Genomic DNA, 15302 nt, shown 5'->3' with positions numbered 1-15302 from the left:
TGGACATCAGAGTTAAGAGTTTATTATGGTTGCTTTCAGCCTCAGACAGGAGGAACAGAGCTGACGACATGCAAAGCAAGTTAAGAAAAGCCTGAGGCTGGTGGCAGGGAGAGCCGACCTCTCAAGGAGCATCCTCTTTGCAGGCAGCAGACCACAGCCCCCCAGCCCCTCCCCTGCCAGCCCCCCAGGCCTGAGCCCAGATGCGCTGGGGTGGCAGCTGCTCTCACGCCCAGCACCGGAGCAGACAGGCTGGGTCTCAGGGTCACAGGGCTGACAGCCCGTAGCCCCCGCAGTGAGGCCCATCCCAGCCTCAGGCAGCAGAGGGGCAGTGGGACAAACAGCTCGGTCCTCCCCTCGGCGACCCTGGGGCAGTCCACAGGCAGGGGTGGGGACCGCACCGTCCCAGCCCCGGGGGTCTTGATCAGGGAGTAGGCTAGGTCCTTCGGCAGCGCTTCCGCTGGCAGCGCCGGGGCTCGGGGCCGCTGGCTGTGGGCGAGGGTGCAGGGGGCTGGCGGCTCATGCTTAGGACCCAGCCTAGCTTGTGGTGCAGCACCTGCTTGAGGCCGGGTGGCAGGGGCAGGCCCTCGAGTGTGTCCCCCGAGCCGGGCCGCAGCTGGCGCAGGCGGTAGCAGCACAGGTACTGCAGGGACGTGACACTGGCACACGAGCGGATCACCTTCATGCTGCTCTTGGCCGCCGTGGAGCACACCATTGGGTAGAACCTCTTGTTCTGCAGCTGTGTGGCCGCCACGCCTGGGGGTGGGGGAGGAACAGCCTCAGGGCACTCAGCTCCCCCAGGGGCTCTGCCCACAGCTCCCTGTGGCCACACAGTAGGTCTCGCCCTCACCTATGCACTTCCTGTTCTTGAAAAAGGTCAGCGTCCCATGCCAGGTGTCCAGGTGCACACCGATGATGGAGCCCTGGCCGAACCTCGAGGAGAAGCTCGTCTTGTCGCCCTTGTGGTGGAGGAGGCCTGGGGGCAGCAAGGGTCAGGGTGAGCCCCACAGCCTGGAGGCCCTCAGCTCCGCCCGCCCGGGCCCCACGCACCCGTGTAGGAAAGGCCCCAGCTGTCCTCATCCCGGCCGAGCAGGCTGCAGAATGTATGGTGGTACTTGTCCAGGTCCACATCCGACGTCCCGATGCCCACCATCTGGGAACAGGGGGGCGGGCAGAGAGGGCAGGGGACCGAGGCGCCTGGCAGCACCCCCACGTCCCGGCCCCACCAGCCACTCACCATGTCGGTGCCGTAGACAGGCGATGTCATCTTGATCTCCCAGAAGTGCTGGCCCTCGCCCAGCTCCTTGGTGCCGCGGATGGCCGCTGTGCCGCAGCTGTACTCCATGTGGAAGCTGACCTTCCGGTTGTCACAGCTCAGCAAGGTGGCCGAGGACTTGTTCAGGTCATCCCAGACCCAGTCGAAATCTGCGAGAGCAAGATGCCCCGCTGAGCCCTGGCCTGCCCGGAGGCCCCCTGCCCACTGCAGCCCCGCACTCACACTCATCCTCCTCGCCGCAGCGGCAGTCCCGGCCCCGGTGGGTGGCGTGCAGGCTGCCGCAGAAGGCCTCGCTCTGGCTGTCACAGTTGCAGAAGGACTCCCCGGTCACGGGCACGGCGCTGGGGATGGACGATGGCAGGGACGCACACTCGGGGTCGGAGTCTGAGTCGCTGTGCTGGGGGACATGGGAGATGTTCCTGCCCGCCCTGCTGGCACCGGCCCAGCCGTCCTCCGTCCACCTGCCCCGCCGCAGGTCCGTGGGTTAACAGCCGGACGTCCCGAAGAAGGAACCTGGGGTTTGGCCTTCAGAAGGCCACCCCAGGCCCCAGGGCATAGCCAGCCGCTGCAACCACGGACACCTCTTCCGGCCTCCTCCTCGAAGGCTGACCACAAGGAGGCTTCCTGGGAATGGAGTCGAGAGCCCTGGAGGCCCAGCTGCTCATCAGCCCCCCGGCAGGGCTGCACACTCAGCCATCCCTCAAGGTCCAGAGCCCCTAGGTCACAGATACACAGGGGAGCCCACGGCAAAGGCCACCACTGACCTAACGAAGGCAGCTTGGTCTCTCCGGAGCAGCAGCTGGGCTCCTGGGCCCAATCACTGTGGCAGGGCCTGCACACCTGGCCCAGACTGTGGTGCCCTCATCTGTGCCTGGGGCAGCTCAACTCCCGTCACAGGGCCCTGCTGAGGGAGCTGTGCAGTTGCAGGCCCTCTGCACAGGGGCTCAGTCCTCACGGGACAGACTCCAAGCCTTAGGGGCCCGATCTCAGCCAAGGCTGAGCTGGTCAGGTTCCGGAGACCAGCTGACCAGACCCTCCTGAAAGCCAGCTAGGGTGCCTCCAAACACCCACCTGGGTTCCGGACCCCGGCCAGCCAGCGAGGGCCCAGGGCACAGACAGCGTCCGCGTGCCTGCACTGAGCTCTCCCAGCTCGTCCTAGGCTTGTGGTTGGGCTCAGGCCTCCGCCCTCACTCTCCTGGCCTCTGGGTACCCCTCTGGCCCGAAATGCCCTCCGCACAGCAGTCCAGCAGGCCTGTTCAGACCTGAGACCCTGCTGCCCTGAGAGCAAAGCCCACAGACTTAACCTCCTCAGAGGGCCGTCAGCCCCCTGCCTGGCCCCCTGCCCTGCCCACCCTTGTCCCCTTGGGGTGGGGCAGGGTCTGTTCGTCCCTGGATCTCTCTTGGATACCAGTTCAAAGAGGGTCTGCCAGGGCCATGCTCTGCGTCCTCTTCCTGTCGGCTCCCTGCTCACCTGCCTCCTCCCCCCAGGACGGAGTCCCTACTCGATCACAGCCCTAAGCACCACACAGGAGCAAAGCAACGCAGAGGCCGGGCAGGGAGTGAGGAGGTCGAACCCGTCAGAGACGACCTGTGGAGAGGCTGAGGGCCCCCAGCACCCGGCTCTCAGGGAAAAGGCAGGCCCCCAGCTGCGGGAGAAGACACTCTTCCCTGAGCCAGGGCGCAGATCTGAGCACCGCTGGCCCTGGAGTTCCCACGCTTGGCATCCAGCATGTAACCCCCTGCAGGGAGGGCAGAACCGGCCTCTCCGTAAGCTGCAGAGAGCTTAGGGCAGCGGGGGCAGCGATGTATGTGTGCAGCCTTCAGGGCTGCTGGACAACCAGACGAGCTGCAAGTGTGTGTCAGACACCGCGCCTCCAGCCCCTGGATGCCTCCTGCATCCCACAGCAATGAGCCAGCAAGGCAGGCGCAGACAGAAAAGACTGTCCGTGCCACATGGTCAGTGGGAGCTGGAGGCGGGACAGGAATGCAGGCTGGGGCCTCTCGCTGGCCTGGGCAAGGGAGGACCCAGGAAGGGGGACTAGGATACCACCAGCTCCAATTCCCCCCCAAAGCCTGGTGGTTCCAAGGTCTCAGCTGCCCTCATGCTGAAGGTGGGGGGAGAGACATCTATCCCCCCGACACCTGGCTGAGCCGGGGCACCAAGGCCGGGTGAGGGTAACAGACCAGAGCCGAAGCCCAGCTCTGCCCTTAGAGGTTCAGGAACCTGAGTGTGAGACCCCCCATGGCCCCCCCATGGCAGACACAGTGCACACAGCCCCACCACAGGGTCACTACCACAAGGCTCCGGCTGCAAAGCCCCCAGGTCCCTCAGGAACCCGCCCTGCAGACGGATAGCTGAGCCTCCCTCCTCATGGCCTCCGTGTTCCTGGGCCTCGCAGAGCTCAGGGTCCTGAGCACAGGAAGGCACAGGAATACTGGTCTTTAAGAATCAAAGTTCTTTTTTTCAGGTGCATATACATAAATATAGAGCACAGGCTTCAACAGGCAGAGGAAATATCCAAAAAGTTGCACGTGGAGGTAACAATAACCACCCTTGTAATCGGCTGAATAGATGGAATGGAGACGTTTTTGTTAAGTGAACTGACCAAAGTACCCACTGACACCAACTACAAAGAAATGTATCTGCCTTGAGACCCTACCACACAAGGCCACATGTGTCCTTAACCAATGTGAAGCGCTTGGGAGAGCAGAAACAGCACACGCAGCGACTGGTCCAGCCAAGATGACCTGTCCTCTGCCCCCAGGGCCATCTTTCCCTTCCCATCTCAGTTCAGGCAGTGCCTGCCCCGGGGGTCTCCTTACTTTTGTCCAGCCATGCCCACCTCACCCACTGGAACCTACCTGCCCATCAGAGTCGTAGCCCCAGTTGGCAGTCCCTGCCAGAGCGACAGCCCGGGCATCTGCATCTCGACGGGCTGCGCTCAAGACAAAATGCCACGCTCTGCTGCTCCGCGGGCGCCTGGCCATGGTGGACAGAAGCTGGAAGAAACCACAGGGTCGGAGCAGAGAGAGAAAGACACAGCACACCAGTAGGTCCCGCGGCCTGTGCCGGCCCACCCAGGTCCAGAACTCTTCACAAGCTTGTACCTCACTCCAGGATCCAAGCACCTTGATGAAACTCAGGTAGAGAGCATGGAACACCATCCAGATATCCATCACTCTCAAAGACCCCTCTCTGAGCTTGGCCTCAGGAACCCAAGTGTCCTGCCTACCCGTCCCTCGGGCATCTCAACACTGCCCGCCCCTCCTCCAGTGTCCAGTTTGACAAATGGCATCTCTATCCTCCCAGTTCCTCATGCCAGACACACATCAGTCATCCCAACACCTCCTCCCACCACGGCCTCACAGCCCTCCACGCCCCACACCACCTCCAACGGTGTCCTGAACCATCTGCCACCCCGGCGCCTCCCCCACCCCCGCACGACTCCTCCGCTCCGGCTCCGCCCACTTCATTCACTACAACCCAGCTTTTTCGAACCACAAATCTTAAAAAATTTTGAATTAGTGAGTTATAAACTTCTCAGGGCTTGCCATTGTTTTCCGGATAAAATGCAAAATCCTACCAAGCCCATCAAGTTCCAGCCCTGTGCTGGCTGCTGGTTCTTTCCAGCCCTTTGCTCAGAACGCTTTCCCCTCCCCTCTATGGCTCTCAACTTCCAAGCCCGACTTACAGTTACAAGTCGATCTCTGGGATCTTGTACTGAAATTCCCCAGGAGGGCCGGGACTGTCCCCTGCCACGATCCCGAGGGGCAGCAGGGGACGCGCGCAGGCACAGCTTTTGAGGGATGGGAGCCCGTCTGCAGACCCGCGTTCGCTCGGCCACGGCAGGCCCGGCCTAAGCCCCGCCCGCCACCGCCACGGCAACAGTAGGCGCCAGGCCGTGCACGCGGGATGCACGGCCCCGAGACGACCCCGCTGCAGCAGGGGTCGCTTCCCCATCGGGCATCGCACTGTCTACGGGTCGCCGGGGCCGCGGGGTTCCTCCCACCCGCCGCCCCGCCCGGCCTGCGGCGTAGAGCCTCGCCCGCCTCTTCTGGCCCCGCCGCCGCCGCCAGAACAAAGGCGCGCCGGCCGCAGCTCCGCGAGACCAACCGGTGCGGTGGGGTCCCGACCTAGGCGGGGCAGCAGGGCCCGGAAGACCCGGGGAGGAGCGGCCGACGCCCGCCGCTCACCTGCTGCCGCTCTGCGCCGCCGCGCTCAGCCAGGCCAGCCGTGACCTACTTTCCGCTCCGGAGCAAGACGTAAACAATCCCCGCCCCGCGGTCCGCCCCCCGAGCCGCATTGGCCCCGCAGTGCACTCGACTTCGGCGTTCGGAAGAGGGGCGGGCCCCGCGGCACACGCCTCTTGCTGAGAGGCTGCTGGGACTGTCAACTGTCAATCCTAGCTCGACGTCATTGGCCACATCTGAAGCGGTCGGAAACAAGTCCCGCGCGCCTATTGGACGCGGGGTGGGCAAACGAAGCGGTTCCATGCTGGGGCGTTGACACGGAAGTGGGTCCCTGTCCTTTACGACTTCTGCACCGGAACCTGCGTTCACCCCTTGCGTAATCTGATTGGCTAAGGATAGCGCGACTGGGCCTATCAAGGGGAGCCGGGGCGGGTTCGTGCTGTCCATTGGTCCGAAGGCGCTTCACTCAGGCTGGAGGGAGGTAGGCTGCGAGGGGAGGACGCGGGGCGAGCGGGATAGGATGGAAGGTGCTGCGGGTGAGTGTGTGTGGCCGCGGGGCGTCGCGGGTCGGCGGGCGCCGGGGCGAGAGGGAACGTGCGGGCCCGCAGCTGCTAGTCGTGGCTCCGGGTTTCAGCACACCGTCTTATTTGCGGTATAAAGTTCTCAGAGGTGCGAGCACGTGTTATTACGGCACTTAGAAGGAGGTCTTGTTTGAATAAGGCGCTCTAAGAAGGAGAAACCGGAACGTCACATCCTCTGTTTTTTGTAGAAGTTTTATTCTGATTTTTTAAGCTTTTTTTTTTTTTAATGAAATCTTCATGCGACCCATTGGGTACAGCCGGATTCGCACAGATTAGCCACATTATTTTCTAAAAGACTTAGGGTCTGATATCTTGAGCACAAAGCGTTTACAACGCTGGACTCATCCATCAGATTTTAAACGTAATACTGAAGAGAAAAATCAGAAGTTTGTTATGATAAGGGCACACTTGCTACAAGGTGAGGGGAATAGTTTCTGGGTTGATGATGAATACTTCTTTTTTTAACGAAGAGGCAAATGCACACAGAAATTCGAGAAGCCTCGTGGGCTATGCAGTAAACCTCCCTGTGCCCAGAGGCAGCTCTTGGTGCCAGTTGTTTGCATTCTATTGGAGAGATTCTTTACATACAGAGATTCCGGTACTTGTCTTAGTGTATCAGATAATCATGAGTTGGTTGGATTTAAGGCTTGATTGATTGGTCTTCTCATCCACACGTGGGACCCCTCACTTCCCTCCATGGGGAGACACAGCTTTCCTTTGCCCCTTCCAGAGCAGCCTCTCCCATGTAGTAGTATGCATTTGGTTTGTCATCGTTTGTAAGCCTTTCAGTTTACTTATGAGAAAAGTTGCTTGTGGTTGGCTCCTGAGAACTGTGGTCTGGGAAGTTGGCTGCTTCTTCCAATTACCTAATGGGAGCCGCAGAATCCTGTTTGAGGCTTGGGCAAATGAAGCTCCCCAGTCCCACCAGTGAGGAGAGCAAGGCGTCACTCTTAGGAGGTTGGCAATTCAGCACTGGCATGGAGGGCATGTAGGTGTCAGGACCCGCATCTGCCATGTTCTTTCCCAAGTTTCTGCCCAGGTGCCCCTCCACCCACCAAAGAAAGGTGAAATTGATTCTCAACTACTGTTTCTAAAAGATACTTTTACATATTTATAGGTTGTGCTGGGTCTTCATTGCTGCGTGGGCTTTTCTCTAGTTGGAGCGAGTGGTGATTTCTCTTGTTGCAAAGCACAGGTTCTATGGCTTGTGGGCTTCGGTAGTTGTGTTTCCCGGGCCCAAGAGCACAGGCTCAGTCGTTGTGGCCCACGGGCTTAGCTGCTCTACGGCATGTGGTATCTTCCCACATTAGGGATTGAACCTGTGTCTCCTGCATTGGCAGGAGGATTCTTCACCACTGAGCCACCGGGGAAGCCCCCCCCCCACTACTTTTTGATATTAAAGCAGTTTAAGTAATAGCCTTTTAAGTCATCACAGAAGTGGCCTGAGGCATGGTGTCCGAGGTTTGTGTTTGTCGGCAGTGATCTGTGGCTGGGAGATGGTGCCTTTTCCCTGTCACCATACAGGATCTCTAGAAGGAGACCCAGGACAGGGCCTTACGACCGGGGCTGTGGAGAAGCCAGGCCAGGTGCACCCTGAGTTCCTTCTAGGGACCCTTTGGTGGCAGCAGCCTTTGAACCTGCCCACGAGAGGTGGGTCAGGAGGGAGACAGTGTTCACTCACCTTGCGCTGAGCCCTTCCTGGGGAGCCGGGGTGCAGGGAGGCTGCTGGAGTGAGCAGCATGCTGCAGGCCGGGCGGGACTCTTCTCGATGAGGTCCTCAGGGCACTTTGCAGGGGCTGAGGGTTGTTTGTACACAGATGGTGCCCCTGTGGGATGGCAGGGGTGGGAGTGGTAAGTGTGTTCAGGGTGGCATTTCAGGCTCACTGGGAGAAACAAGAGCTGGGGCAGAGCCTGCCTGGGGTCTGGCACTGGTGCTATGGCGCCCTGGGGATACCCAGGGTTTCTTAAGGTGCAACCGTGAGCCATCCGAGCGACCTGACTTCTGCACCCTCATACGGTGTGGGTGCCTCCTTGAGCTGTGGGCTCCCTCCTGAGCGGGAGGCCGAGGCTGTCAGGAGTGCTGCTTCTGACCCCAGAAGAGAGCACTGCCCGCCTGCGGTCAGACCTGAAGGTGCTGGTACAGGCACCGGCAGCACGTTGGTCTCTGCCCTCCTCCCTTAGAGCCAGCTGGGAGGCTTTGGCTGGAATTGGCCTTGTGCGTGCAAGGTGTGCATGCATTCATGTGTGCACACTGCCAAGCGGAGGGTTTGCAGCACTTCTAGCCGCAGCCACCCTGCTCCAGACCGAGCAGGGCGACCGTTTCTGAGGAAGCAGTGGGTTGGGTCTGGGGTCTGCCAGGATCCCTCTCGCATGGCCGCGTTTGCTTTTGTCAGATGATGGGGCAGGTCTCAGGATGGCCCTTGTCTCAGGACCTGGGTATAAGAAGTGCCTGGTGACCGCAGTGAGTGAGTAATGGAGCACGGCTGGCACAGAGGAGACACCCGACCCTCCTCCCGTCTGTCTTTCCAACCAGAGCCTGGAAACCTGGCCGGCGTCCGGCACATCATCCTTGTTCTCTCGGGAAAGGGGGGCGTTGGGAAGAGCACCATCTCCACGGAGCTGGCGCTGGCTCTGCACCACGCGGGCAAGAAGGTGAGCGCCTCCTGTCTCCTCGCAAGCCCCTGCTCTCCTGGGTGGGCACACAGGGCAGCACCCGGCCGGGGGCCCTCACGAGCTGCGTGGATGCCCCCTTGCAGGTGGGGATCCTGGACGTGGACCTGTGCGGCCCCAGCGTCCCCCGCATGCTTCGGGCGCAGGGCAGGGCAGTGCACCAGGGTGACAGTGGCTGGGTGCCCGTCTTCGTGGACCGGGAGCAGAGCATCTCCCTCATGTCCGTGGGCTTCCTGCTGGAGCAGCCAGACGAGGCTGTGGTATGGAGAGGCCCCAAGAAGAACGGTAATGCTGTGCCGGGCTGCTGGCTCCCCACCCGCCCTGCCACCCCGGGCACCGGGGGAAAGACTAGCGCCGGCCTCTTCACTTCCAAGACTCTCCCCCCACCCTGACCCATCGAGCCTGCAAGTACACAGACAGTGGGCCTGGGGAGCGAGAGCGTGAGCCGCAGCTGTGAGGCCTTCAGCTGCCTGATCCTTCCCTGGGTGGGAAGATGCCCAGTGGGGCGCCCGGTTGGGCTCTGGTGCCTCTGCCCCAGCAGACAGGTTTCAGCTCCCTCCGAGGGCCAGCGTGGGGCTGCCAGGTGTGGAAGCAAGCCCAGGGCGGGGGCTGCTCCCAGGCCATGCCTGCCTGGCTTCCCCTGCCAGCCGCCTCTCTGGGGCACAGACTTCCACCCCTGGAGGGTCCCCGCTCTGGCCATCACACCTGGGGCCCGAGTGGAAGTCCTGGGGGTGCTGGGGAAGGGTCTCCCTGCTCCTGGTGCACAGTGCCACACACAGCTCTCTGAATGTTGGTGGGCCTGGGACCCAAAGGTCACCCCGCCCTAGGGCTGGGAGGAGGCGTGGGCCCAGTGAGACCTGGCCCCCCCGCCCGCTACCCCCAACCCCGAGCCTCCCTGGATCTCCGCAGCGCTGATAAAGCAGTTTGTGTCGGACGTGGCCTGGGGGCAGCTGGACTACCTGGTTGTGGACACGCCCCCAGGGACCTCTGATGAGCACATGGCTGTGGTGGACGCCCTGCGCCCCTACAGCCCCCTGGGGGCCCTTGTGGTCACCACACCCCAGGTACTGTTCCCGCACGGATGCCCTCACCCTGGGACACTCTATACCATGTCCTCCTCACCCATCTTGGCTGTTTTCGGGGTCCCCACCTGCCGCTCCCGCCCCTTTCTCCAGGCAGTGTCCGTGGGGGACGTGAGGCGGGAGCTGACCTTCTGCAGAAAGGTGGGGCTGCGGGTGATCGGGCTCGTGGAGAACATGAGCGGCTTCGTCTGCCCCCACTGCTCTGTGAGTCCTGGGTGGGCGCGGGCGTGGGTGGCCAGCTCCCCTGCCCACCGCAGGCTGAGGATGGAGGTGGATTCCGTGCCTCTGTGTCCCAGGAGTGCACCAACGTCTTCTCCAGGGGAGGCGGCGAGGAGCTGGCGAGACATGCCGGCGTCCCCTTCCTGGGTAAGTGGGCCAGGGCTGCCCCAGGGCCCTGCTACCTGGGGAGAGGTAAGAGGGGGGGCTTCCTCCCATCCCACCGTCCCCCCGCCCCACGAGAGCTGCGAGCCGCAGGCGCCCTGTGCTCTCTTCTGCAGGAGCACCTGGGAGGTGGCAGGGCCTGCTGGGCATCCTGGGGAGGCTGAGCCCGGGAGCCGGGTCCTGCCAGCCCTCGGCAGTGCTGCCCACGGCCTCCTGGGCTGAGGAGGTGGACAGGGCCTCCCAGTCTGGCCCTCACCGCCTGCTCTCCTGCCCCCCCAGGCTCCGTGCCCCTGGACCCCGAGCTCACGCGGAGCCTGGAGGACGGCCGGGACTTCATCCAGGACTTCCCCGACAGCCCCGCGTTCCCCGCACTCTCCTCCATCGCCCAGAAGATTCTCAACGAGACGCCCGTGGGGCTCTCCTGACCGAGGCAGGCTGAGCGCCTCCTGTGTGCTGTGGGCTGGAGGTCTGGAGCTGGGGCGCGGCCAGGCCCCGTGGGCCTCTCTCCCCACGGGGCCCACGCCCTGGACGTTTGCGGAGCTTCGGCAGCATCTCGGCTGAGCCCCCGACAGTGAGTGGCTCTGCCTGGTCACCCAGGGACGGCGTGGGGTCCCCACGCCATGGCCTGCCCTCCCTGGTGGGGCAGCTCGGGTACCCCCGTGGCCTGGACAGACGGCTGCTCCCGACAGCCGAGTCTCCACATCGTTCACAGAGCTGGTGCATCTGGAAGCTTGCCTGGCCCGCTGGCCTGGAATCCCGGTGAAGGAGGTGACATCCAGTAAGGTGTCAAACTTGTAACTCAGAGGAGCCTGAAATAAATGCATCCCACCGCTGTGTTTACAAGTCTGACTTTTCTAGAGCGTTCCGCCCTGGCCCCGCCTCCCCAGCCTAGTGTCGCTGTGTCCTGTGGCAGACAGTGTCCACCCCGAGTCCTGCTGTCGACAGGCTCCTGGAGACTCAGGTGAGGCTCGTATGGGAGTGTTGGGTGACTTGGGGTGTGTGAGTGGCCAGGCTTGGCCCAGCAACAGCCAAGGGCCTGCCCCGGGCTGGGGGCCGGGCTGACTGGCAGGAGAGTTGAGTGTGGAGTGGAGCCCCGGGCCTCTCCCCTGCGTGGGTCCGGGGAGGCTGGGGTGCATCCTGGGCGGCGCGTGCCGCTCTCCCCGGGAAGAGCCTGGGTGCTCGGTAGGGGGTGCGTCCAGGCCAGGCAGGCAGCCCTGGGCCCCGCTTCCGGGGTAGGACAGTGACGAGTGCGCCCCGGGGGGCTTCCTTTGGGGTTGGGGGTCTGGCCAGGAGCACAGGGACCCGGAGAGGGAGGGTCGCACCCCCTCCAGCCCCCGCTTCCCAGGACCAAGCTGCCTCTGAGGATGCTGCCTTGCGAGGGGCTGACGCATGAGGCTTCCGGAAGACGTGAGTGAGGGCCCACCGCTCCTGAGGGGGGACCTGGGGACTCACGAGAAGGGAGCCTGGGCGCAGGGCAGGCCGTGGGGCCGTGGCAGCCAAAGCGGCCCTGGCTAGCACCCCCAACCCCCGAGCTACACCCCTGCCCGCACATGCGGCCCCGTTTATTCAGTTGCTTTAATTGATAACAGCTGGGAAGGCCGTGTCCCCGACCCCCATGGTCAGGCCCTCAGGGAGCAGGCTGGGGCCCGCAGGTCCCAAACTGTGTCCCCCCGGGGCTGCGAGGGCCCGTCTGGACGCCGGGGCAGCCTCAGGTCAGCAGTGGGCAAAGTGGGCCTCGCTGACATCGCGCAGGTCGAGGCCCACGAGGCCGGGCGGGCTGGCACAGGTGATGTTGTTGTAGGCGAGCACGGGTGGCTGGCGGTCATCATCACCCTCGGCCAGGGTCTGCACGAAGCGGGGCACGGAGGCTGGCTGCTGCAGGGCGAAGGCCCGCAGGGCGCCCAGCGTGCAGCCGCAGTCCCAGGGGTTGCCCTCGAGCCACAGGCGCTCCAGGCCAGGGGGCTGCGGCGTGAAGGTCCTCAGCGAGTTGTTCCGGAGGCTGAGGAAGCGCAGGCGGCCGAGCGGCACTAGCACGGCTGCAGGCAGTGCCTCCAGGCGATTGTGCGAGAGGTCCAGCCAGAAGGTGCGCTGCAGGGGCCCCAGGGCGTCCACTGGCAACGCCGACAGCTGGTTGCGCGCAAGGAGGAGGTACTCCAGGCGGCCAAGGTCCTGGAAGAGCCGGCCAGGCAGGTGCGTGAGCTGGTTGGCGGTGAGGTCCAGCTCAAGCAGCTCGGCCAGGCCCCCCAGGCTGCGCTCGTCCACATCTGCAATGCTGTTGCCCTTGAGGAAGAGGCGGCGCAGCCCCGAGAGGCCCACAAAGGCGAGCGGGCCCAGGCGGGCCAGGCAGCTGCCCTCCAGGTGCAGGCTGTGCAGCTTGGCCAGGCCCTGGAAGGCCCGCTCCGGAAGGTCGCGCAGACAGTTGCCGGAGAGGTTGAGCACGGCCAGGTTGAGCAGGCCCAGAAAGCCGCCGGGCCTGAGCTCCTGCAGCTGGTTGTTGTTGAGGGCCAGCACCTCCAGCTGGCCCAAGCCCGCGAAGGCCTCCTCGGGCAGCTGCCGCAGGCGGTTGTGGCCGAGCTGCAGCTCCTCCAGGAAGTGCAGGTCCTTGAAGGTGCGGGGCCGCAGGCTGGTGAGCACGTTGTGCGAGAGGCGCAGGACGTGCAGGCCCAGCAGCCCAGGGAAGCTGTCCCCCGGGAGGCCGCCCAGGCGGTTGTGCGACAGGTCCAGCCAGCGTAGCGCCTTCATACCCAGGAAGGCGCCCGGGGCCACGGCGGCCACAAGGTTGTGGTCCAGGTAGAGCTTCTGGAGCTTGGGCAGTTTGACGAAGACGTTGGCCTTGACGCTGCGCAGGGCGTTCCGGCTCAGGTCCAGCTCACGCAGCTCGCCCAGGCCGCAAAAGAGCGCAGGCTGCAGGTAGGCCAGCTTGTTGCCCGCCAGCACCAGCTCCCGCAGGCCGGCCAGGCCCTGGAACGCGGTGTCGGGCAGCACGGCCAGGCTGTTCCAGCCCAGGTTGAGGTCCCAGAGGTGCGCCAGGCCCCGGAAGAGGCCCTCGTCCAGGCGGCTGAGCAGGTTGTTGCTGAGGCCGAGCGAGGCCAGGCCGGGCGTGTGCAGGAAGGTGTGGGCCACCAGCGCGCGCAGCCGGTTGTGCTCCAGGTGCAGGTGGCACAGGCCGCCCAGCCCCAGCAGCGCCTGCGGCTCCAGGCTGGCCAGCCTGCTGCCCTGCAGGTTGAGGAAGCCCAGGTCCGAGAGGTTGCGGAAGGCGGCTGCGGGGATGGAGGAGAAGTTGTTCCCATCCAGCCAGAGCGCCCTGGTGCCGGGCGGGAGGCCCCTGGGCAGCCGCGTGAGGTTCCGGGAGCTGCAGAAGACGCTGAGCTCGCCCGTGTAGTCGTCGTGGCCGCAGGAGCAGACAGCCGGGCACTGCGGGCCCTCGGGGTCTGCTGGTGCCGTGGGCTCCACTCCCTCCAGGCCACGGGTGCCCAGCGCTGCCCAAGAGACCAGCAGCACCAGCAGGGCCGGGCCTCCTGCGGGGAGAGGGGCTTGGGGAGGGAGCCCAGGACGGGGACTCAGGTCGGAGCAAGACATGGGACCTTCCAGGCCTCAGCTGCACCCCAGGACCATGACACGCACCCGTTAGAGAAGGCCCTGCTGACCAGAGTGGAAGGTGTGGGCGAGAGGCGCGGGCCCCACGTCAACGGGCAGGACTGTCAACGGGACGTCCTCCGGGTTGAGACCGGCTGCCCTTTCCGCTGTGCAGGACCAGAGAGAACTGGGGACCTGGCCACTAGGCTGTGTGTAGGTCTCATCCCCAAGGTGGACACTCGAGGTGACCTAGGCTGCCGGGCAGGCCTGGAGGAAGGCGTGAGTGACAGAACCTTCTGGAGCAGGCCCGGTTGGGCAAGCGCTTGCTGCCCTAAAGGCCTGGACAGTGAGCTGGATGCCCACTGCCCCAGCCCGACCCCTCAATTGGGGGCGCTCCCCTCCCTGGTGTGTGTGTGGCATGTACCAGGGACTTAGTCCTGCGCCAGCGTGGGGAGAGGAGGAGGGTGCCAGCCTTGAGGGCAGATGGGGCCCCAGGCCTTTGACCACCCGAGACTGATTCTATCACTGGACAAAGGATGCCAGGCTTCCCTGCAAGGCCCCCCAGAAGTTCCACTGGGCACTGGGCTTGTTCCCTGCGGCGGGCCCCTCCCTGCCCTGAGCGCTCCAGGTCTGAAGGGTGGACACCGCAGCTGCGGTGGGTGAGGCTCCGAAAGGGGACCAGGTGGCAGTGGCCTGGCCTCTGAGCAGTGAGGGGGCCTGGGCGAGGCCCTGGGGTGGTGCGGGGCCCTGTGTCCTCTGTGCCCCTGCCTGGGCCTGGGGTGGGAGAGGAGGTGGGCAGAGGCCACAGTGACTCTCCGGGGCTGGACCCCCAAGACGAGCGGCTGCACTTCCCCCACGGGCTCCCAGAGTGAAGCCCTCCCGGGGGCAGCCCCTACCCTGGTGGGCCGGGGGCACGGGCTGGCCACCCCCGCGCGAGTGGCAGGGCCGCAGGAGCCTCACCTCTCCTCGGGGCCATCCCTCGTGCCGAGCGGGAGCGAGGCGTCTGCTGGGCCGCTGCTCCTGCCCTCTGGATCTCCCCACCACGGGGCAGCCAGCACCCGTGTCACTGGCCAGCCCAGCTGCCGGCCCCAGCATTAACCCCCTCCTGCCGGGTGCCAGCGGCGCCTCTGAGAGCGGGGGTGGGGGCAGGTGGCACAGGGGACAGGCTGGGGGCGGCGTCTGCTGAGGTCTCTGCCAGAGTGTGAGGAGCACCCGGTTCTGCTCGGCTCGGCTCTTAGGCCCACGGGCCCATCCCCCATCGTCCTGGATTCCCCCCCCCCGCCCATCCCCCTGCAGGGCTGTCCGTGCAGAGCTGGGGCTGCAGGCATTGCTGGGCGGGGGTCTCCCTTGGAGCAGCCTGTGAGGGGCTAGTGTTCAGCCGCCCCCTGCTTGGGGGTGGGGGCCCTTCTGGGGCTCCTGGGAGCTCCCTGCCCAGCCCAGCCGATGGCCCTGTGGGAGTTAAGCTGGGCCTGCCTATCCGCCTAATGCTGACCACGCCCCCGCCCATTCCTCCCTGCCTGGGTGGGGTCCTTGGTCAGCTCCCAGGGC

At 64.5% G+C, this 15302-nt stretch overlaps 3 protein-coding genes across 21 annotated transcripts; 1 reads left to right on the top strand and 2 right to left on the bottom strand.

The window, feature by feature from the left end:
• Positions 1 to 6: 6 nt before the first annotated feature.
• SPSB3 (splA/ryanodine receptor domain and SOCS box containing 3) lies at positions 7 to 5514 on the bottom strand. Of its 2 annotated transcripts, none has more exons than XM_081555580.1 (7): positions 5468 to 5514; positions 4136 to 4273; positions 1496 to 1670; positions 1235 to 1422; positions 1048 to 1150; positions 848 to 973; positions 7 to 753 (listed from the first exon to the last, which is right to left on the bottom strand). In XM_081555580.1, the coding sequence occupies exons 2-7, from the start codon at positions 4259 to 4261 to the stop codon at positions 434 to 436; spliced, it is 1038 nt and encodes a 345-aa protein (XP_081411706.1). In that variant the 5' UTR covers positions 4262 to 4273; positions 5468 to 5514; the 3' UTR covers positions 7 to 433. The 2 variants fall into 2 exon arrangements, with proteins under 2 accessions (XP_081411706.1, XP_081411705.1); XM_081555579.1 differs by having other exon boundaries at positions 4966 to 5485.
• NUBP2 (NUBP iron-sulfur cluster assembly factor 2, cytosolic) lies at positions 874 to 11021 on the top strand. 16 transcript variants are annotated; one of them, XR_014072831.1, is made up of 10 exons: positions 874 to 994; positions 2762 to 3229; positions 3742 to 4417; positions 8579 to 8697; positions 8802 to 9000; positions 9625 to 9779; positions 9891 to 10001; positions 10094 to 10163; positions 10458 to 10749; positions 10891 to 11021. XR_014072831.1 is itself a non-coding variant. In XM_081555595.1 (8 exons), exons 4-8 carry the CDS (start codon positions 8847 to 8849, stop codon positions 10601 to 10603), a joined length of 636 nt encoding a protein of 211 aa, XP_081411721.1. In that variant the 5' UTR covers positions 1255 to 3229; positions 3742 to 4417; positions 8579 to 8697; positions 8802 to 8846; the 3' UTR covers positions 10604 to 11021. The 16 variants fall into 16 exon arrangements, 8 of the variants coding, with proteins under 8 accessions (XP_081411721.1, XP_081411720.1, XP_081411719.1 ...); XM_081555595.1 differs by lacking the exon at positions 874 to 994 and having other exon boundaries at positions 1255 to 3229; positions 10458 to 11021; XR_014072829.1 differs by lacking the exons at positions 874 to 994; positions 2762 to 3229; positions 3742 to 4417 and adding an exon at positions 5213 to 5536.
• Positions 11022 to 11739: 718 nt separating this feature from the next.
• On the bottom strand, positions 11740 to 14796 carry IGFALS (insulin like growth factor binding protein acid labile subunit). 3 transcript variants are annotated; one of them, XM_081555573.1, is made up of 2 exons: positions 14715 to 14796; positions 11740 to 14021 (listed from the first exon to the last, which is right to left on the bottom strand). In XM_081555573.1, exon 2 carries the CDS (start codon positions 13755 to 13757, stop codon positions 11892 to 11894), a length of 1866 nt encoding a protein of 621 aa, XP_081411699.1. In that variant the 5' UTR covers positions 13758 to 14021; positions 14715 to 14796; the 3' UTR covers positions 11740 to 11891. The 3 variants fall into 3 exon arrangements, with proteins under 3 accessions (XP_081411699.1, XP_081411700.1, XP_081411701.1); XM_081555574.1 differs by having other exon boundaries at positions 11740 to 13711; positions 14715 to 14795; XM_081555575.1 differs by having other exon boundaries at positions 11740 to 13696; positions 14715 to 14792.
• Positions 14797 to 15302: the final 506 nt, after the last annotated feature.

Source organism: Giraffa tippelskirchi, chromosome 13, assembly GCF_054371585.1.
Source record: "Giraffa tippelskirchi isolate mGirTip1 chromosome 13, T2T-mGirTip1v1.2.pri, whole genome shotgun sequence".
Lineage (NCBI taxonomy): Eukaryota > Metazoa > Chordata > Mammalia > Artiodactyla > Giraffidae > Giraffa > Giraffa tippelskirchi.
Note: the sequence above shows the minus strand (reverse complement) of the source record. Positions and strands in the feature narration are given on the sequence as shown.